Source organism: Carcharodon carcharias, chromosome 10, assembly GCF_017639515.1.
Source record: "Carcharodon carcharias isolate sCarCar2 chromosome 10, sCarCar2.pri, whole genome shotgun sequence".
NCBI classification, from domain to species: Eukaryota; Metazoa; Chordata; class Chondrichthyes; order Lamniformes; family Lamnidae; genus Carcharodon; species Carcharodon carcharias.
The window spans coordinates 61,119,080-61,141,632 of record NC_054476.1 but is presented as its reverse complement, the minus strand read 5'-3'; the positions used below and the strand labels follow the sequence as shown (position 1 = coordinate 61,141,632).

The 22,553-nt window shown below is 41.1% G+C and overlaps 1 protein-coding gene across 1 annotated transcript in view; it reads left to right on the top strand.

The window, feature by feature from the left end:
• Nucleotides 1-22,553, top strand: part of myrf (myelin regulatory factor) — a 251,560-nt gene that overhangs the window by 126,235 nt on the left and 102,772 nt on the right. The window contains exon 3 of the mRNA XM_041196647.1: nucleotides 16,409-16,496. Coding sequence (XP_041052581.1) covers nucleotides 16,409-16,496 — 88 coding nt within the window. The remainder of the gene's footprint in view (nucleotides 1-16,408; nucleotides 16,497-22,553) is intronic.

Genomic DNA, 22,553 nt, shown 5'->3' with positions numbered 1-22,553 from the left:
CTCACCAAAGTCTCACTGCACAAATTACAAACTTCATTATTTTTTCTGATTCCCCTGATAATAACTTGGTAAACTCTGACCTCCTTATTTCTGCCAAGATTCTCCTAGAAGCTTTGACAGTGAGTTAGAAAGTGTGCTATATAACCTAGGAGCATAAATGTTCTAAATCTAATCTCGTCCTCACCTGTTAACTTGCTCCTTTCTCAGAATCAATCTAAAATAAACTGCAACCAGCTTCACCTCAGCTGTGCTAATTCAGCTCAAACCAGCAGTCAGACCTGGAGCCCCTCTGGTCTGTATGACTGAGTACCACACAGTGTTTCTACTCACTGAACCACCCAGGGGAGCCTCACCAATGCAAACCTATAATTAGAAACAGGCACTGGCCATCCCATTCAGAATCCATTCACCAGCAATTTAACCTAATCTGTCATTTGGGAAATATTAAATGGAGGGTAATATTGGAATGGGGTGTGAAACTAGCATTCCACCTAAACCCACCCAGTGGATTTAGATTAAAATGTTTGGACTGGTGTGAGAAATGGAAAAATGCCATACTGGAAAACTGGGGGCTTTTCACTGATGCTAGAACTTGTGCACAGTTTTGGAGGTTGGCCACTTTGTTGGGGCAGAGTAACAGGTAAGAGGATTGTCAAAGGACACAATGGGATATAGATCGGTTGGAGACTTGGGCAGAGAAATGGCAGATGGAGTTTAATCCGGACAAATGCGAGGCAATGCACTTTGGAAGGTCTATTACAGGCAGGAATTATACAGTAAATGGCAGAACCCTTAAGTGCATCGACGGGCAGGGGGATCTGGGTGTACAGTTCCACAGGTCACTGAAAGTGGCAACGCAGGTGGATAAGGTAGTCAGAAAGGCATATGGCATACTTGCCTTCATTGGCAGGGGTATTGAGTTTAAAGCTGGGAAGTCATGCTGCAGCTGTATAGAACCTTGGTTAGGCCACACTTGGAATATTGCGTGCAATTCTGGTCGCCACATTTCCAGAAGGATATGGAGGCATTGGAGAGGGTGCAGAGGAGGTTTACCAGGTACAGAGGAGGTATACCAGGATGCTGCCTGGTCTGGAGGTTATTAGCTATGAGGAGAGGTTGGAGAAACTCGGATTGTTCTCACTCAAGCGACGGAGATTGAGAGATGACTTGATAGAAGTTTACAAAATTATGAGTGGCATGGACAGAGTAGATAATCAGAAGCTTTTTTCTAGGGTGGAAGAGTGAATTACTAGGGGACATAGATTTAAGGTGAGAGGAGAAAACTATAGAGGAGATGTGCGGGACAAGTATTTTACGCAGAGGGTAGTGAGTGTCTGGAATTCGCTGCCAGAGGAGGTGGTGGAAGCAGGTACAATAGTGGTGTTTAAGAGGCAGCTTGACAAATACATGAATAGGATGGGAATAGAGGGATACGGACCCCGGAAGTGCAAAATGTTTTAGTTGACGGGCAATATGATGATCGCAGGCTAGGAGGGCTGAAGGGCCTGTTCCTGTGATGTACTTTTCTTTGTTCGTGTAACTTCTCTATGTTTGATTGTGCTGTACCTGACCAGAGGTGCTTGATGTGACAATTGTTATGAACACATGAGGAAGGGTAAAAATGACTCCTCTGTCCTACCACTCAAAATCTGACAGCAAGAGGGTATTTGTGGTGAACTTAGAGAGAATGAGAGAAATTATTCAATGTCTGTGCTTAACCATTCACATGGTGATTGCAAAGAAACTAGTTTGGCAGGCTTTTCTTTAGTTTTAAACAAAAAAGGAGTTGGTTTTATTGAGTTATAAAAACCCATCCAGTACCATAGAACCATAGAAAAGTTACAGCACAGAAGAAAGACATTCGGCCCATCTTGTCCATGCCAGCCTGAGGACACCCAGGTGCCCTTTCTAATCCCACCTTCCTGCACCCGGCCCATAGCCCTGCAGCTTACAGCACTTTAGGTGCAGATCCAGGTATTTTTTAAAAGAGTTTAAAGTTTCTGCCTCTACCGCCAACTTGGGCAGTGAATTCCAGACACCCACTACCCTCTGCATAAAAAAGTTCTTCCTCATGTCCCCCCTACACCTTCTGCCACTTATCTTGAATCTACGTCCCCTGTTTCTAGAATTCTCCATCAAGGGAAACAATTTTATCCTGTCCACTGTATCTATTCCCCTCATAATTTTGTACACCTCAATCAAGTCATCTCTCAGCCTTCTTTGTTCTAAGGAAAATAACCCCAACCTATCCAATCTTTCCTCTTAGCTCCACTTTTCTAACCCTGGCAACATTCTTGTAAACCTCCTCTGCACTCTCTCCAGAGCTATTATGTCCTTCCTGTAATGTGGTGACCAGAAATGCACACAATACTCCAGTTGTGGCCTCACCAGTGTTTTATACAATTACAACATTATATCCCTATTTTTATATTCTATACCTCTGCCAATGAAGGAGAGCATTCCATATGCCTTCTTTACAACATTGTCTACTTGAACTGCTGCTTTCAGGGATCTGTGTACTTGTATACCAAGGTCTCTCACTTCATGAACCCCTCTTAGTATATACCCATTTATTTTGTAATCCCTGTAACTGTTTGACTTCCCTAAATGTGTGACTTCACACTTCTCTATGTTAAAATCCTTCTGCCACTTTACCACCCACTCCACCAACCCATCTATATCGTTTTGGAGATTCTGGCTATCCTTTACACTATCCACTATTCAACCAATTTGTGTGTCATCTGCAAATTTCCCAATCGTGCCCCCCATGTTCACGTTCAAATCGTTAATATATAACACAAACAGCAAGGGTCCCAACACTGAGCCCTGTGAAACACCACTTGAGACAACTTTCCATTTGCAAGGACATCCATCGACCATTACCCTTTGTTTCCTGTTACAAAGTCAACCTTTTATCCAGTTTGCCACATTACTCTGAATCCCATGGGCTTTTACTTTCCTGACCAATTTGCCATATGGGACCTTGTCAAATGCCTTGCTAAAATCCATGTACACAACATCCACTGCAGTACCTTCATCAACCTTTCTTGTCACTTCCTCAAAGAATTCAATCAAATTTGGGAGGCAAGATCTTCCTTTAACAAATCCATGCTGACCATCCCTGACTAGTCCATGCCTTTCCACGTGACAGTTAATCCTGTCTCTCAGGGTTGATTCCACTAATTTGCTCACCACCAATGTAAGACTAACTGGCCTTTAATTGTTTGGCATTTACTTTGATCCTTTTTCAAACAATGGAACTACGTTTGCATTTCTCCAGTAAAGAGATAAAAATATTTAAGAAGGTAAACCTGCATCTTGACCTTTGCAATACGTGCACGCACATGCACAAACACACACACACACACACACACACACAGAATTACAAGCTATACAGTGGATAGTTACTTTCTTAACTAAATTAAAGTTCACTGCTGAAAGGTTAAAAAAAATTGCTGAGTTTTTCCAGGTATTTTTGTTTCTGTTGTGAAAAAAAATTGACAGTTCACTGTTTGAGTCCTTGGCGGCAGCAGATTTTTCTCCATGGTGGTGTTGAGATTTCAGGAGTTGAAGGCCATGTAAAACTGCAATTTCCCTTTTTAAACCTGATCCATCTTTTCCAGGAGTCAATGATTTTTGTACCTGAGGTTCCTTTCGATGGAAATTCACTATCTCTGTGCTAGATGTTTTAAACTGTAAGAGATAGGGTCTTAACTTGGGAGAGAAGAGAAGGGAATTGTTGCTGCTTCATTGACAGTTTTTTCAGACTCCTGTTGAGTAGCTTGCATCTTGTAACAAAAAGAGATTTCAAAAATGGCTATTCCAGTCACATGCCATCTCTCCCCATAATGATTTCAGAAGATATTTACCTTGCTGATGTTTGAACAGATTGTGGCTATTGTCCCATGGCTTATAATGTCCCAGTCATTAGCTTCTCAATGATTCATTATCCATCTTGATGAGATAGGAAAAACACCTTTCCACATAGCTATTGTCCTAGTAGGCTTTCTGTCTTGCTTGAGAGATAACCTTATAGAAATGCAAATGTGAGGTCCAGTACAGTTTCCAGTAAATCCTTTTGAAGTAGTTCTTGACGTCAGCAAGTGTGAAATTCCATGAGGATGCTTAGGCATGTCTGAATTGTAATTCACTCTGGAACTTTCCAGAAACTCCACTTGCAATACCAGATGTTAGGTAACTTTTGGCAGCCATCTTAAGCCAGTGTCTTTCTTTGCTTTTTTAACAAGTCCTTTTTAAACAGTTCAATATATGTTTGATCAGCCAGTGAAATTACAGATTGATATCACTCATGCACAGGTCACATGATCGTGACACAGTGTAGTGTATCTCTCCATCCTGTATCTGATATGGGAACATAAAATACTGAATTTGGTAGCTGGCATTCCAAAGGATCGCACTTGGTTATCATCTGTGCTCCAATGTAGTCCTAGAGGAAGCAGCAAAGGGACTATGGAACATCATCAAAGGACATTAATAAACAATTCTAAAGATATAAATTTGAATGTTTTGGATCAGTTTGTGTAAGATGGAATCAGTACCTTAATGATCAATATCTGACAATGTTGCAATTCCTTCCTCCCTGTGTATGATGTCTTAGCTTTACAAGTTCAAGTCCAAGTTGAACAGTTAAGTCACAGCACAGTGGGTTGTTAGGCTGATCCTGTGAATCCTGTGGCAAAGTCTTGTAGGTCATTCACAATGTGAGGAAAAGTCTGATCTGGGTAACCACAGTCATCCGCTGGGCTGTTCTTGAAAGTCCATTTGTTTAGGAGATGTGCATGGAGAGTGCAGGTCCTGTTGAGTGTAGACCATTGTTTTTGAGGGAGGTCAAACAAATTAGCGGCATTTACTCTGGGCTCTGCAGATCTTGATGCTTGTTGTCAAGGTACATGCTGTTATCCAGCTGCCAATATAGTGAAATTTTCTATGCAGCTTACACCTGGAGCTACAACTTTTGCTTTAAGTCGTGTTGAAAACATTTACTGACTGCTACATGTTGAACCAGGAAGGCATGGCTGCTCCAAAAACTCAATTTTCACTGTCCCAAGCATTTAGTATTGACAAAATAAAATGCAAACATATTGATGTGCTTTTTATTTGGCTGTGCAGTGCACTTATCAAGAAATTGTATTTATTCTTAATGCAGACATAATTGGGGGTTGTGATGATTCAATTGCATTGTGAATCAGGTACATGTCTTTTCATAATCCCAGTGAAACACCCTAAATGCTAGAACCTCTAAGAAAATCATGTAAAATGAGAAGGAAAGATGACTTTTTTAGAGAAAAAACTCCCCTCTTTGAAGGCACGAACGTGGTGGGGTGTGATTTCATGGGCACTGACACACCGCATACCTTATCCAAATGGTAATTCTTAGTGCATGAGTTGGATCATTAACATTGACTGACTATTTGGTCATGTGGGGCTACACGACTCAGCCCGATTCTGTTCTCATCTGTTTCTTTCCTCATCTGATTCTGTCCTCACCTCATCCAGCAGAAATTGGCAATCAGGAGCAGGAGCCTTTATGATTCTCACTCCCAAGCTCAGGAACACAGAGCTTGATTGTGATACCATGAGTGCCAGCCCAGAGAACAACTAACTCATGACTTGGGTGCTGGAACCTTGATGTGTGCACCTAAGTTCCATGCCTGGCTGTGCATTTATGAACTGAGCCTTTGGGGAATGAGAGTGGAGGGATGATGTTCCTCTTTGCTGTGCCAGGAGAATGCTCTGTTCCCAGCGAAGTCAACAAAACAGTTGATAAATTTTGTCAATCCTTTATAGGCAAAGTACACCCTCCAATTTACAGCCTGGTGCCTGAGCAGGGAGAAGAAAATTGGCCTTTAGATAAGGAAACAGCTAGGCAAGTTAAAAAAATTCACAATTGAAATTGAGCTCAATTTTTGTGGGGGAATTAGTGGAGAGGAGTATTCCGCTCTTGCTGTTAAAGCCAAGACTCTGTAACTCTGCACCATAGTGTTTACTAACAGTGCTGAGAACTCCAAGGAAATCCTGGCTGGACTTCAGACAGTCTGCCAGATGCTATGGCTCCTATCAGTACCCATAGATTAGGCTCACTATATCACCATTTAAGCACCGTGCCTGCAGATGAAGAAAAAATGTCTCACAGGACAATAAAGTATTTTTCCTTTATTTTCTTTTCCAATTTCCTCCCCCGATTCTTTCAAGGAGCCAGCTTCACTGAGGCTGATTACCATCTATACCCACACTTAAATTACCATTCTTTATGTTAGTCCTGACCTTAAGAGTTTGGTTGGAATCTTGTGCTCCTGCCTGGAGCAGGAACCAAGGCGGGCGAGCGCACTTAATTGTGCGGGAGGTGAAATGTCAACTTCCTGATGGCGGGGTGAAAGTTGGCAATTGAGTTGGTGGTGGATTGAAGGAGGATCGTGCACCCCAGCAGCAAGTGACAGGAACCTATTTTTAATCTATTAGTGTGTCGTGCAAACTTGCAAACACTAATTCGCTGGATTAAATTGTGCCTTTGCCATTAAGGCTGCAGCAAACGAGACATACATGCCTTCAGACTCATGACTGATTAATGATGGCGTGCAGTTGGAGAAGCAGTTTTCCTTACGGATTTAGACTGAGTAGGAGTTGCTTTTCTTGTATGGGGAGCTTTGTTGAACCGGGGGAGGAGACATTGATGCTTGGGGATCAGGTGGCTGCTCTGCAGGGGAACAGGGCATGGCTAAACAAGGGAAGGAGGCTGGTGGTTGTGAAAGGAGACCAGGATGTGGCTGACCAAGAGGGGGACAGAGGGAGGTGGTAAACACACAAAGGCTTATGGGGGACACAAGGAGGAAGCTGGGAGGGTCAATCTCTACAGGGGGTGGTCAAGCATGATGGTAGGGAGATCAAGGGTTGCAGAGGGAGGTTCAATGGTGAGGTCTTGAAAGCTAAAGGTTCAGAGTAGGTCAAGGGTGATAGAGGGAGGGTCAAGGATGACAGATGGCAGGTCAAGTTCAATGGGGGTTGGAGGGCGGAATAGTTCCAGTGTGTCACAAGGCAGCTTGAGATTGAAAGATAGTTGATCTAGAATGACGGTGGGTGGGACAAGGGCCATTGAAGGTAGGGCAAGGGTGATGGAGCAAGGGTTGGGGTGATGTAGGAAAGGTCAAAGGTGACTTAGGAACGATGCAAGGTGATGGCTTCCAGCTACTGGGTCACTATGGGAGTGTACAAGGACATAGTTGCAACAAGAAGAAGTTTCCAGGAGTACAGGTCGAGGAGGAGTTGTTCACAGTGGAGTGGGTGGAGAGCAAAGTGTGGCCAATGCAAAGTATAGGGCCCACCATTGGTAAAAAGTGCCCAGGTCAGGAGGGGCAGCCTTAAAGACTATGCTGACCAGGTCTTTGATTTCCTTGTGTTTATAGTTCACCTATGGCTGACAAGATGGGTCAGAATCTACGTCCTCATGGATTGGGAGGCAACCATTGCTGTAGCTTTAAAAGTGACCATGGCATTGAATTTCTATGCTGCCATTTCATTCCCGGGGCTGAGGAGGGATTTCAGTGGCACTTCACAGTCAGCCACTTGCAAATCCATCAGGGAGGTCACCAATGTCCTGCTGAAAAGAGCCAATGAATTTGTACGATTCACCACAGACTCTGAGAGCTTCGCAGCCAGAGTTGTGGCATTTGGTGCCATGTTTGGATTTGCCCAGGTGCAAGCACACATGTGGTGCTAAGAACTCCCTGGGATTATCTGATGGCCTTCATGAACTGAAAGAGCTTCGAATCTCTCAGTGTGCAGCTGCTCTGTGATCACCTCAAACAGATCGTGCAGATGTGTGCGTGCTTCCCAGAGAGCTCTCATGATCCTAACATCCTTACTCACTCTCATGTGCCATCAACCATCTTCATCTGCTTCATCAATGACCTTCCTTCCTGTCACATAAGCAGGGACATGCTCTTAGTGAAATGTTGACATTGTTATTTTATTTTTAATTGCTGTAGAAAACCTCATCCCTCTGGTGGATGAGGTTTCCTAAAAAGTGCAAAGGCTGCTTGGCCTTTTTGCCTGCCTGTCAACCGTAAGGTCGGACAGGCAGTGAAAAATAACATCTAATTGGGATTTTAATGGCCTTAATAGGTCTTTTAATTGTCAGTGGGCATGCCCAGGTGGCCAAACAATGCTCTTTATTTTGAATCCTATTAATTATTTTTGTATTTGATCACAAAGTTTTCTCTTTTTAACTTGTTTTCTTCCTACATTCCAACTTCATGAACCTTAAACAATTCTACCTCCAGTACACCACTTTGTCGATGTAGTTTTCAAATGCACTTAGAGCAGTTTCAGGGGTCATGCCTCTTCCCATATCTCATTGAGAAACAGTCTTTGGCACCCACTTCCTGACTGTATCTGTTTATATAATATACTAACTATTCACCCATGGCATTGTTGACTGTTGTTATAGGTATTGTATGAACATTGATGTTATGCCAAATAGCACAGGATGGCCCTGGGATTTGGCACTACTGGTAGAGAGTCTCAGGGTCGAGTAGTATTTTGAGGGAAAGGTTGATGTTCGCAGGGTATGGGTTCATTGAGGAGTCTTGCATTATGGGAGTATTCCTGATAGGGGCACTGAAAATGGGGATTGGAAGTTTTTGAGCACTGAGGTGAGGGGCTGCAAAATAGCTTCTGGGAATGTAAAGGGGAAGGCCCTTTATTTTAATGAAGTGAGAGAGCTGGGTCAGTATTCCTTGTTTTGGGGGATGGGGTTCAAGAGAAAGGGATGCAAACTGCTCTTTGCTGCTGTTGACCCCAATGTCCTACCATGTTCCTCCCATATGTTTCCTATCTCAACCTGTCTGCCATAGCTTCAAAATTCCTCATCAGCCGGTTCTTGTTCGCATCTTCTTGCCTTAAAACATTTATGATTAAATTTCTGCACCTTAAAATTAATGCACAAAAATATGGCCCTGGGAGTGCATAGATTTCTGATATGGGCTCCTGATTTTTGTCAGGAACATGGGGCCGAATTTTATGGCCCCTCCCGCTGGTGGGATATTCCATTCCCTCTGAAATTAATGGAGATTAAAAAGGCTCGCCTTATATTCCAGCCCTGGCTCTGCTTTCGCTGTGCTGGGGCCGCAAAATTCCTCCCTTGAAAGACAGAATACCCTCTAGAGCACTACTAGTGAATTTACTTAGTTTACACAGTATACAGGAAATATAAATTTCTTTTAAACAAAGAAAAGGTAAGTAATATACTCAGAAGTTCATTGTGTTTCTTGTTTCCCAAATTTAAGTTTAAGGTCCAAAAATGGTTTTAGAAGTGAATTTTTTAACTGAATTTTCAATAACAATAAATATTAATCTATTCTATCTTGGCAATCTTTCCTAATAACAAAAAACCACAATAACAGGTGTTTCTATTTGTTAAGTGCCATTTCTCACACATTTTGCTTGTGAGCAGTTCATAACAGGAAACAGTATTTTTGTAATAGAAGTCACCATCCACCTGAAATAGAACTTGAGGGCTCAATCTTCCATTTCTTAAGGTCTTTTAGAAAAAGCAAATAAGCTCTCAAATCCCCACAGGATAAAGGAAGATGTTCTTGTATCCTTTGGCTCCTGTAGTGATACAGATTACATGCTGGGAAATTCTGCAAACAGCAAATGCTCAGAACGAAATCTTTCTCATTGTTGTGAGGTAATAATAGCCATTTGAGAGAGGCCAAGGTCTAGAAGTAAAAGTTTACAGTAGCTATTAAAAGGCATAAAATACAATTCTGTGGCCAACTTGAATCCTGCTATTACGAACTCTGAAAAAGTTTTGTTTAAAAACCTAGTTTTTGAATTGAAGATTAGGAATTGCAGGAAATATTGCGCCTGCATTTTGCTTCAAATTCAAATGGTTAAAGAAATGTTTGCCTCTTTAGATGTGATTTTCCCATCATAAATGTTGGCATGAAGTTTTAATGTTAAATGGTGACATAAATATGAAATTCAAACTCATGACAGCAAGCAAGTATAGTTTGTAGATATTAAGTACCAGGCTATGTACAAAATCTTCAGTATATAAAAAAAATCAATTAAAGGGGTAATGTTACGAATTCAGTCTCCTGGCAGGGAATCTCATCTGTCATAAGCTTAAATTGAAATTTTCGAACCAGAAGTTCAAATCCAAAAACATCAGTAATGTCACTACAATCCATTGTGCTTAACAATCCATTTAGCTTTTCAATTACTACAAATCATTGGAAACAAAAACAGAAATACCTGGAAAAACTCAGCAGGTTTGGCAGCATCGGCGGAGAAGAGCAAAGTTGATGTTTCGAGTCCTCACGACCCTTCAACAGAACTGTCCGTGACACCCTGGTCCACTCCTCCATCAACCCCTACTCCTCAACCCCCACCTACGGCACCTCCCCATGCGAGTTCTGTTGAAGGGTCATGAGGACTCGAAACGTCAACTTTGCTCTTCTCCGCCGATGCTGCCAGACTTGCTGAGTTTTTCTAGGTATTTGTTTTTGTTTTGGATTCCCAGCATCCGCAGTTTTTTGTTTTTATCAGTACAAATCATTGGCCCTGATTCTATTTTAGATATTACATGGATGAAAAAGGCATATCCTCTGACTCACCATGGGAAATTTGCTAGTAGTTATAAAAGTCATGCATATATCCCTTTCACACTTTAATATCTAGAGAACAAAAATTCCAGGTCAAATTTATGCTGATTTCATCTCATCTGGAACTGCAACTTTACAAACACCAGTCTATCTGCAATCTTCGCTCCTCAACTGTAGTTAACCACTAATTGGCCTCAGGATTTACAATAGGTAAAAGGCCAGATCTGGGTAAACACATCAGTAGCAGAATTGTGCATTACATAATATAACACTTCTTGTTGTAAAGAAACATATTTCCTGGCATACTGCGAGCTGTGCCATGGGAGATCCACTAGTTAAAACAACTGACTTTGTTTTGAAAGTGAGTGGGTAAATGTAGTTGACCCCAATCTCAATGTAAGTAATTATCAATCTAATAATTTACAAGATTTGCATTATTCTACTACATCCCCGTATGAGTCATATGGCTGTAATATCCAGTGGTGATGACAGGACAGTTATCTTCCACAATTAGCCCATTTAGTACAAGGTTTTTCAATGAGACTCCCTCTTCTTTCTTCATCTGACTAAAGAAGGAGGGTACTGGCCATTTTCCCCAGTTACTGTCAATGACTGCTGTTGCCAGCCACCAGAATGAATGTGACAGAGACTTCCTGGGATGAATTCTTTAACCCACATCTCTCTGCTCTGGTTAAAGATGAGGCAGCCTCTGTTTGCTCAAAGTGCATTAGAATAGAAACTGAGCAGACCATGACTCAAACTGATGCTGACTAGTAGCACGCTAACATCTAAAGTACACCCCGCACAATAATCCTATTGTAACCTTTATTGGCATTATTTTTATTTTATTCAACTACATTATATATCCCACAACAGATAGAAAAGAAAATGAGGCTGTAATATAATTTTTAGCAGGTGACCTTCGTAAGTCACTTGGGTGTGTGTCACTCTGTCACCTGACTTTTGAGATTAAATAACTGATTAACCATAGCAAATCTGTAAATATATACCATGATAAGGCAAAATAGAAACCTTCAATATTCTGGAATTTTATGGTCGGATAATTTTCTCCCTGCTTGGAGACTTAACAAATTTTTAGAAAGAATAGTTAGTTGATATTGTATTTTTAAATTCTTTCCAGTTCCTCTAATGATTCCTTGAGTTTATCCATCGAGTAGCTGGGTCAAATACTCATTGCCTTCACTCAATGCTGAATGTTGACCACTGCCAAAGTACAAAGAGGTTGCCCAGAGCCTGAGGAGGTGTACTGTTGAAGGGTCATGAGGACTCAAAACGTCAACTGTGCTCTTCTCCGCCGATGCTGCCAGACCCGCTGAGTTTTTCCAGGTATTTCTGTTTCTGTTTTTGTTTTGGATTTCCAGCATCTGCAGTTCTTTGCTTTTATCTCTGTGTTTATTGACTGCCTTTTCTCTTCAAGAAATGCCTACTTTGAAGAAGTTTTGCTCTACTCTCCGTCAGGATTTTCGTATCTCTCTTTTGCCTTGTTCACCTTCATTGCTTTCCATTTCTCTCCTGGTGTTTGACAAGGTGTTTACTAAAACCCGCTTTCACAGCCATATCTCCTTTCTCAGTGACTGTCTCCATCTCTGACTTACCTCACGTGAATTTCAAGAGAAATTCCATCCCTCATGTTTCGAACCCACCCAGGATTACAGGTATCTCTGGGACATACAACGTTCCTCAGACTGCTGTTCCTGTCGCATTCTGAGATCCACACTCAGTGCCATCCTCCGCCATATGAACACACTCGACCTCTCCCTCCAGCAGCACCACCGCAGCCTTTTTCAAAGCTGCACACGCCCCCAGTTTCATTTTATTCTTCGTCTTATCCGATGCCTCAACAAGAAAATTTTTCTCTTTCTCTCAAGTGCTAAGGAATGCAAGCTCCAACAACTCATCGACACCAACACCCATCCAGGATCCTCCACCCCTGCCTGTCCCTCTGTCCCCATCCCGTCTTCCAATCCCAACCCCGGCCGTGTATTCGCTATACCCCCTGACCTTCCCCTCTCCGATGCTGAACATTCAGTGCTTAGCAAAGGACTTAGTTTCATACCCTTACGCCCTCATCTCAATGAATTTCGGGCTCAGCACGATGCTGAGCTCTTCTTCCGCCGCTTTCATCTCCGTGCTCACTTCTTTGGGCAGGAGTCCTCTCCCCGTTCAACGGATCCTTTTACCCACCTCCAATATTCTCCCTCCACCTGGACCCCTCCCTCTGGATTCTTACCTTCTCTTGATCTTTTCATTGAGAACTGTCAGCGTGACATTAGTTGTCTCAATTTCTCTGCTCCTCTCACCCATTCTAACCTGTCTCTCTCTGAACTTACTGCACCCTTTTTTAAAAAAAAGTTCTGTTGAAGAGTCATGAGGACTCGAAATGTCAACTGTGCTCTTCTCCGCCAATGCTGCCAGACCTGCTGAATTCTTCCAGGTATTTCTGTTTCTGTTTTTGTCCTGAGGAGGTGTATCCTGGCAAAGATTTAGCACCTTCATGGAAAAAGGAGAAAACAGAAGAAACTAAATCCCTCCGAATTTCTCTGCTTCACTGTGGTATTGTTCCATAGGCACTGTCTGTACCTTACCCAGCCATCTATCAATGCAGTGTCACCTGTCCTAGTACAGGTCGAATGTCCTTTATTCATACATCCATAAACCAAACACATCCAAAAACAACTTTTCTTGAACAGCTATGCGGTTAATTTGTATGTTAATAAAGCAATATAATGTTATATAACAGGTGTAATAAGTGTTAACAGGTTAAAAAGTAGGATGTGTGAGAATTGGCCAACAGAGAAACAACATGGTATTTGTAGACTATGGCTAGCCTAGGCTTAGGCTATTACAATGTAAGGAGGCCTAGACCTACCTTATATTAGGTAGATCCAAAAACTGAAAATACCTGAATATGGAAACGCAATTAGCCCCAAGAGTTTCGGATAAAGTATACTCGCCTTATGTATCCAGCTATCTATTTTTGATTGATTATGTTTGGTCAAGTGCCTATTAAAGACACTATATAAATGCAAGCTGCTGTTGTACAGAGAAAGTGCAGAGAAAGTACCATGAAGGTCCATATGTAGAACTCACCCTCACAGGAATCCAGAGTTTAAATTACTTTTATTTGTGACCTTCCTCTGAAGCAAGGTTTTCTCAAGGATACTCCGTCATTGCAAGCGTTTTGACATTATCATAATTGCAGTGTTCTTCCTGTTGGTGCATTGGCATAATAGCAGACCTTGGGCCAGGATAGCAAGGGGATGAAGCAAACTTAGTGTAGCTTCATACGTGTAACATTTATGCTGCACTTGTATTGCAAACTGATTTTACATCACTTATATCAATAAATGTTTATGTAGCTTTTAAAAATATTTTTGGACTCAAGAATGGGAGTGGGGAAGAATGCTATTGTGAACTTTTGGGGGTGGCAATGTGTGTTTGTGAATGGAGTGGGGGGAGCTGCCTTTGTGAACTAAGATAAAGAGTGCCTGATCCGAGGAGGGGTACAGGGGGATAGGGAGAGAGTGTGTTCATTTATTGAGGAAATGTCTCCACAGTAGGAGAAAGAAATAAATTATGCATCAATGAACTGGGAGCCCCTGTGATCTGGGAAGGAAGGTGCCTCAATGTACAAAGTGGGGTAAGTCTACCTCTAAGAACAGAGGAATTGGAGGGAAAAGGTGCCTCTGGGTGGATAGTTAGGGAACAACCATATAACAGTTGGTGTTTTGAGCACCACTGAAGGGCTCATTGTTCCTGTCCAAAAGTACCATGCCATTTCAAGAGTTAATTGAAAGCTATAATGATTTTAAAGGAATCTTAGAGTAAGTGAATAATTGTATATGTATGTTTCAAACCTGGTGTTCACTTGCTCACATTTTGTGAATATATCCAGGATACAGGTTCCTGAGGTCTTCCCATGATCTACAGTGGATCAGTTTATCTGTAGATGTGCTACTGGTTTACATGTTCCCAGAGCATCAGGAATTGTCAGTCACTCAGCTGAGATTTAAAGGCCTCATCAGTCACAGATCCATAATAAAAAATGGTTAATGACAAAGCCCTATATTTTGTTAGTGATGAGAGACCTTGCATTGTAAGATTGGGCAAGGGGTAAGTGTTACTGGCAGAGTGGGGTGGGGAGGGGTTGAGGAGAGAGAGAAGCTTTTCAAACATAACAAAATATTGCTGAAATTGCAGGAATGGTTGTGAGGCAATGAGTTATTGTTTCATTGCAGTTTGTTCCTGCTCAATGTCATGAGATTGGCCTAAGCCTGTTAGCAGAATGTCTATAATTATTGGGATCCCATTGCAAACAGTGTATTTTTTATGCAATAATAGTCTGTGGGAATAAATAGACGGTATGGCAAAGAGAGCCTGTTGCAGCTTGTGGAACAGATGTAATGCCGGTTTCCCAATAGTCTTATTAATTTACTGGGTGGTGATGGGTCTGTACTTAATTTGTGTAAATCTTAAGTATTTTGCTGGACTGTATCTAGGCCTACCCATTCCATTCCTGGATTCCTGTGTTGTACCAGGTTCTCTGTTATTTTCCACTTTGATACCACTCTTACCTCTTGCTATCTCGTCCTGTTCTGAGATTTTGCAAGTCATCCTGTCCTTCATGGTAGCAAAAGAGAATCAGTTGTGATCTAGTATCTCGCTTTGTGTTTTTTTTTCACTTCATTTTTAAGATTGAACTAAGAGCAGTGTGGGGATTTAAATCTATGTTAATGCTTCAATGTTGGCTGTCTACATAAAATGCAAATGGTTGCCACATTGATTTAAATACAAAGTATAGGAATTGGACCCTGTAAAGTTGTAGGAAGTGTAAACAATGTCTTTATTTTCATGTTTAAAATACCTGTATCTTATGCAGGATGAACTATTTTTGGCTTGAAAAATATCATATAATAGAGTTCATATGTAACTAAAAAGTGTTAAATGCTTTCACATATCGGTATGTTATGTATCCTATGGTCCCTCTAAGCAAATATACCTTGTGTTATCAGTGCTTAATCATAAAAAAGCTACAAGTATTTAATTTTTGTTCTTCTCACTCAAGTGATTGAATATTAGGTAAAACTAAAGTGTAATTCACAACAATCCAATTTCACTCCGCACTTCTGATGTAACTATTTGTTGTCACATGTGATTGGCCTATGTATCAGAGCTTCCTATATGTTTTCAGTTCATTTGAAGCTGTTTCAGCTTTTGCTAGTTTTGGAGGTTGGTGTGAGGACTGAGAGAAAGTGATGATTAATAGTACATGGAACAAAATCATTCCTGAGTTGCTCAAACCATGGAAGCATTATGCAAAAGAGGGCAATGAATTGTTAATAAATGATGGAGAGGAACTGAATTTGCTTGGGAGGGGATGTAGAAGTTTGCACACTCTTTCCTTATAAAATTAAATGGCTAGCCTGTGCAAGGCTTGATGAGCTGTGGACTTTCTTCGTCCCTTTCATGTTTATTGCTCAAATCACCATCCTTCTACTTCTAGGATCTGGGCTCAAATCCAAACTAGACAAGGTGGATAAAACTTCCATTCTTTCGTAACTTTGTTTGGCCTCTTCCTTGTGACACCAGTTCAGATAATGTGAAAATGTCCCCAGCAATGCTGGCTGGGGGCAAAAAAAAACACAAGCTTAACTTGATCCTGATCTGGACAATGTTCATGGTCAGTAAGAGGCCATCCTGCTTCTCTGATGGGTTATCTCATTAGCCCTTCTGGTAACATCAATATATTTTTCTGTTTTAAGGACACGAAATCAATGGGGCTCTTGATACATCCAACATTGATACAAGTATTCTGGAGGAATACATCAGTAAGGAAGACTCCACAGACATGTAAGTCCACCCAGTGACCTTATGACATGACATGAATGGATTGATACCATGCCTGGCAGTGATTTTATAAACTAAGCCATAATGGGATATGGTGTTTTTAACATTGTATTGACCATTGTATCAACTATTGCCTGACCCCCATTGATCCTAAAGATTTGGCCTTAAAGTTGTGCACTACTTAGTTTTAAATTGACTATAAACCAATGGGCAACTTTAACAAACATCTTTAAGATGATCACCTATTTTTAAAATAGTAAATTCACCAAAAAAGGTTTATAAAAAAATCCTCTTGGATTTGGGAGTGTCTAAAATAGGAAATCTTTAAATAGAGTTCTGAAATGTAAAGAGGCACTTTTTGCACAGAGAAGCTCTCCATCTTTTTAAAAATGGCTTCTGAAGCATGAATCCAGAAGTCCCACCTCCAAACTCAGCCCCCAGGGGAAATAGGCATGGGTCAAACTTTGCACATCAGTGGTTCAAGGAGGCAGCTTCACATGTTAAATTGCAGCTGCCTTCAGTCTGATCTGATTTAAGGACGGAGTGGGAAATATAACGTGCACATTAGACCCAGTAGGAGAAGGTTTAAACTTATCAGAGTTCTTGGAGAGATAGGGTACCATTTTTGGAGATGTAAGGTACACTTTTGGATATGGTACTGGGACACTTTGGGAGAGGTCAAGTGCCCTTTGGGAGAGGGAAAGTGCCCTTTAGGATTGTTAAAATTGGACATGAATATGCGTAAAAGATGAATAAACTAATTGGAACTGGGAAGTTCATTGGAATTGTCAAAGCAGCTGTAAAAAGGAGCCATCAAGACATTTAAATCTCCTGCCTTTTAAATATTTCAAAAACTATCTGCAATATTGGAAAAATAATAATGCTTGCTATTTCATTCTGTTGACAAAAGCCTGAGGGCCACCATTCCAATGCTACATGACTGATTTCATAACCTATCATTATCATAGTGGGGTGTCTGTCGGTTCACAATTTGATTAACATCACCAAGTACCAATAAGCTTTTGAAGTGGGACTATGAACACCAATGCTTGTTCTTATAGAGGATTAAATGAATTTAAATGTATTGAATGGGTTTTTAAAAAAATCTATGAGAGCATTTTTTAAAACAGTGAATTCATCAGTAAACACTTAAGAACTTTAATTTGAGCATGGGTCTCGAGGGGTGCTCATGGTTGATACTGGGTGAATTGGTATAGAGGGTGTAAGGAAAAAGGGTGGTTGGTGTGTTGGAGTAATTTGGCTTGAAAGGGCTATGGGGTGTGAATGGAGGGGCAAAGGTATAGAGGGTATGAAGGACTGTAGGGAGTTGGTAGGGAGTGGCATAGTTGCTATAAGGGGCCAAAGAGATGGGTGGAGGGGCACAGGTTGGCATAAGGGCCATAAAGGGCCATGGGCAGGGCTGGGGGTATAAGATGGCATGGGTTGACATGGGCATGGGGAGTGTGTGGGATGGTTCGGGTGAGGGCTGGAGGGCTGTTGTTGGTTTCATTCTTTTTTTTTGCCATGCCAGAATGCTGAGATAGGCCTTTTCACCCAGCCTGTCTCTGCCTCCGACAGCCCATGTGTTGAGGCCCAACTATTTCCAGGGCGGAAGACCCAGCTTCCATTTGACCCTGCCCTTCCAGAATGAAAATCTGACCATCGGGGCATTTTTTCCAGGGTCATCTTTGAGGAGCCGGGAATTATCCTGACTCTGTGCTCCCAACCTGGAAGCAAACAATTAGGCCCATGTCCTCTCATTAGATAGTCACTGCAGTTATGTCACACATATTCAATACCGATGATATACGAACGTACCAACAAGGAGCAGAAGTAGATCGTTCGGCCCTTTGAGCCTGCTCCACCATTTAATAAGATCATGGCTGATCTGATAGAAACCTGAAATCTGCATCCCACCTTCCGCCGATTACCTATCACCTCTTTGCTTACAACAATCTATCCACCTCTGCCTTAAAAATATTCAAAGGCTCTGCATCCACCACCTTTTCAGCAAGACAATTCCAAAGACTCTCAAACTTCTGAGAGAAAAAATTTCATCTCGTATCCATTTTAAATGGGTGACCCCTTATTTTGAAACAGTGACCCCTACTTCTAGATTCTCCCACAAGAGGAAACATCCTCTCCACATCTGTCCTGTCAAGTCCCCTCAAGATCTTATATGTTTCAATCAAGTTGCCTCTAACTCATATAAACTCTAACAGATACAAGCCTAGCCTGTCCAACCTCTCCTCATAAGACAACCCACCCATTCCAGGTATTAGTCTGGTAAACCTTCTCTGAACTGCTTCCAACGCATTTACATCCTCCCTTAAATAAGGTGACCAACACTGTACACAGTACTCCAGATGTGGTCTCACTAGTGCCCTGTACAACTGAAGCATAATGTTTCTACTTTTGTATTCAATTCCCCTTGCAATAAATATCATTGCAGAGGAAGATTTACCAAAGAGGCTTTCTGTTCTGGTGATATCACGTTAATAGTCTTCAGGGGAACCTCACTGTTTGCATACAGAATGTGATACCCAGAGTTGTGGGGATGCTATTGACTGGGCACACTCCCATTCGTTGCCACCAAGTTTGCTCTTCCTGGCCGTTACTAGAATTATTCATCTGCTCCTCACATGCCCCTGCGAGGTGGAAGAGCAATTTACAAATGCAACATGAGCACTTACAAAAATATAATTTTTAAAAATGTTTATTTAAAAGTTGAGTATTTACAAAGTAAATTAAATATTTGCATGTTTTACCAACTAAAGTAGTGTAGTGCAGTTTTCAAAAATTTAACTTTGTACAAACCCACTTTGCACCCATTCAAAATCAGATTCAGTACCTGGGGTAACTAACTACCTTGGCATACATGCCAACCATCAGCATTTTAAGATGACAGAATTTCAAACCAAGTGGGCAATTTTCAGACGAGGCAATCTTGACAGAAAGCCTGCTTGCTGGAAGTGCAGATTGAAAATATTGGTATGACTGTGCCTGAAATTCCACCAGCAGGTGAAGCACTCCACTAAAGGCGCATAGTTGGAAAATCACCCATCTTTTGCCAAAGTTATAATGATTCACAAGAAAAATCACCTTTTACACTGGGATTAGAGGTCATCAATATCAACCATTCAGATCAGTTAAGAACTGGAGACTCTAAGAAGCAATCAGTTGAATTAGAGTCAATGAATGCTGTCAAAGCCAATCATTCTCTCATTGTTGGTTGAACACAAACTTGTGGCATAAAGCTTTCAGGATGAGCTGAAGGTTTTTGCGAGGTGCAGTTACATTTGTTTTATTTAGTTTGTTCCCAAAGAATCTTAGCAAATATGGTACTAAAAGGACGTTTCTGGAAATGGTCAGTTTTGCTGGTTTTATAGGTTGGCATTTAAGCATTAATCTGCTACAATAACCTCTAACCTAGTGGCATTTGTCACAAAACCAATCAAATTACTAAAAAGATTTATACAATGAGAAAACATTGAGAGGACATAAGGTACACTGCTCAAAAAGCAAAAGAAAACCTATAAACTAAAATTTCTGTCGCTAAAACACATACACGTGTCATTAAATAATGTTTTAAAGCTTCTGTTTTTATTAGTAAGTAATATTAATGTCTAATATCTGCTGTTTTATGGAGATGTGATGAAGGGTTTGACAGCATATTAAGACAGGCATTTAACAGCACTGAAAGTAACTTTTACTGACATTCGCTGCAGTGTGCATACAGTTCCCTGTTGGCTTCTGAGAGCACAGTGAGTAAATGCTGTGTGTCACTGAACTTCAGAGGCCAGTAAGTTTGATATTTAGTTCAAGCTGATTTAGCTGATCAAGTGAAGATGATAATAAGGATGCTACAATTAGGCACGGCATCCTTGGGCCAGGACTAGAGAAGGTAAAAAATAGCCTGTGTTTCTGCTAATATTAGCTACTCAGTGACTCCTGCTGGAAAATTGGTGGATGTTGACTAATAATAGGACCAGTCTTATCTGTGAAGTTGTTCCTGGTCAAACTACCTTCCAACAATCACACTGCTGGCTTATACATGAAGAATAACCAATTGGGGTTATTACTGGAGTGTTATTGTGACTTGAGGCCAGATATCACTGATCTGGGAAGACTCCCTGGACCTTTAAAAATGTGCAGGATCCAGATGCAGATGTCGAGCCCCCATTTCCAACAGATCTAATTTTTTGCTGGCAGCGAAGGGGTCAGGGAATGAATCACACAGGCGGGGAATCAGAGCACAGCAGAGCCACTTGAACTTAGTGCTGAGTTCAAACAGACCCCATTTTGGCTGTTGCAAGGACCTTAACCTGTGGTGTGGGAGTCATGAATTGATGGAGTATATGTTAACACTCTTGAAGGGCAGATAAGGCCTGTTTAAGTATTGTGATCTGAAGTTTTTTTTAAATACCCTGCTCTTTATATGTTAAAAAATGCTGAAACTGTAAGTGAGAGTTTAAAAAAATCCTGTCAGGCTGCTTTGAATGAATTGCCATGTGGTATAGGTTAGAAAAAAATATATTTATGTTTGCGCAGTTTCAGTAGAGGGATTCATTGACATATCTCCAAAAGTTATATCATTATGAATGTTTGGTTAAGTTTCAAAAGCTATAATTATCTCAGCAGGGGATTGTGAAAACTGTGTATAAATACAAATCATTCTTTTTTCATTTATTTTAGATTCTAGTACTGACAATTTTCTTTCTCCCTTAATCCAACAGGAGTGTTCTGATTGGCTCAAAGTAATTATATTTTAAAAGCATGGTTTTGTTGAGTTTGGAGCATTTTACAAATATTCTGCTCCCTCCTAATGTAATATTTAAGATAATTATAGCAAAAGCAATCACTGAGGATACTTCAAAATGATGGCAGGAATTCTGCAGTTAGGTCTCTTTTTTTGTTAGATAAAGCAATCAGCATTATGCTACATAGCATTTTTTTAGAAAAAAATATACCCCACCTCACTGGCTGCAAGATGAAGTCCCTTCCCTCACTCTTTGATTTAGGGTGTTATGTCAGCCCTTCCCTGGGTAAGGGGAGTAACAAGCCTGCTGCCAAGGCCTCAGGCAACACATACATGTCTGGTTGATCTGTGGGGTAATGCCTTTGACTGATGTGTTCCATTCATGACATGAACACATTTTCCTGTTCTCCACCAAAGAAATCACAAAAGCAAACTTATGGGCCTATTGGAGCCTTTCCCTTTCTGACGCCTTTGAGGAATCAGTGAGAGCAATAGTTGCTTGTCATTCCTTGCTTGTTTCCTCCTCTCTCGAAGCTGTTTCATGCTGAGTACCATAGATTGGATTATGGTTAATTCTATCATTACTACAACCCTGCAAGGTCCCTGCATTCCTCCAATCCAGTTTCTTGTGCAATCCCAAATTCCACCTCTCCACATTTCACCTTCCAAGGCCCTAAGCTTTGGAATTCTCATGCTCAACCTCTCTACTTTTCTCCATTCCTGTAAGATGCTCCTTAAAACCTATCTCTCACCAGGCTTTTGGTCAAATGTCCTAATATCTCCTTATTGAGGCTCAGTGTCAAAATATGTTAGATAACACTCCTGTGAAGAGTATTGGGACAATTTAGTACATTTAAGGCATTATATGAATGCAAGTGATGTTCTTATATTACACCACTCTTGCACAATTTCCAGTATTAGGAGCAATTGTCCTGCCTAAATATTTTCTTCCCCACCCTAATGACACTATTTCCAACTATAACAGCTCAAAGCCCTGGCTTAAATCAGCTAGTTCAGAACATTGGACTGTTTGGTCTGTTTAACTTATGTCTACGCTAAGCAATGTGCTTATTAGCTGAATCACTCAAAGTGCGGGAAGGGACTGATAATATTACACGTTCTTGATATTATGACAATAGATCACCTACAGCAGAATATTTGGCAAGATGTCAACTGAAATGATACCAAGGCTACACCAAAATTACACTGCCACCAAGGCTGTAACCACGTAAAAGCTAGCAGGGAGGATGCTTTAATCATTTATTGCGTATGCTACCTAACCATCATTAGAACTTGCACAA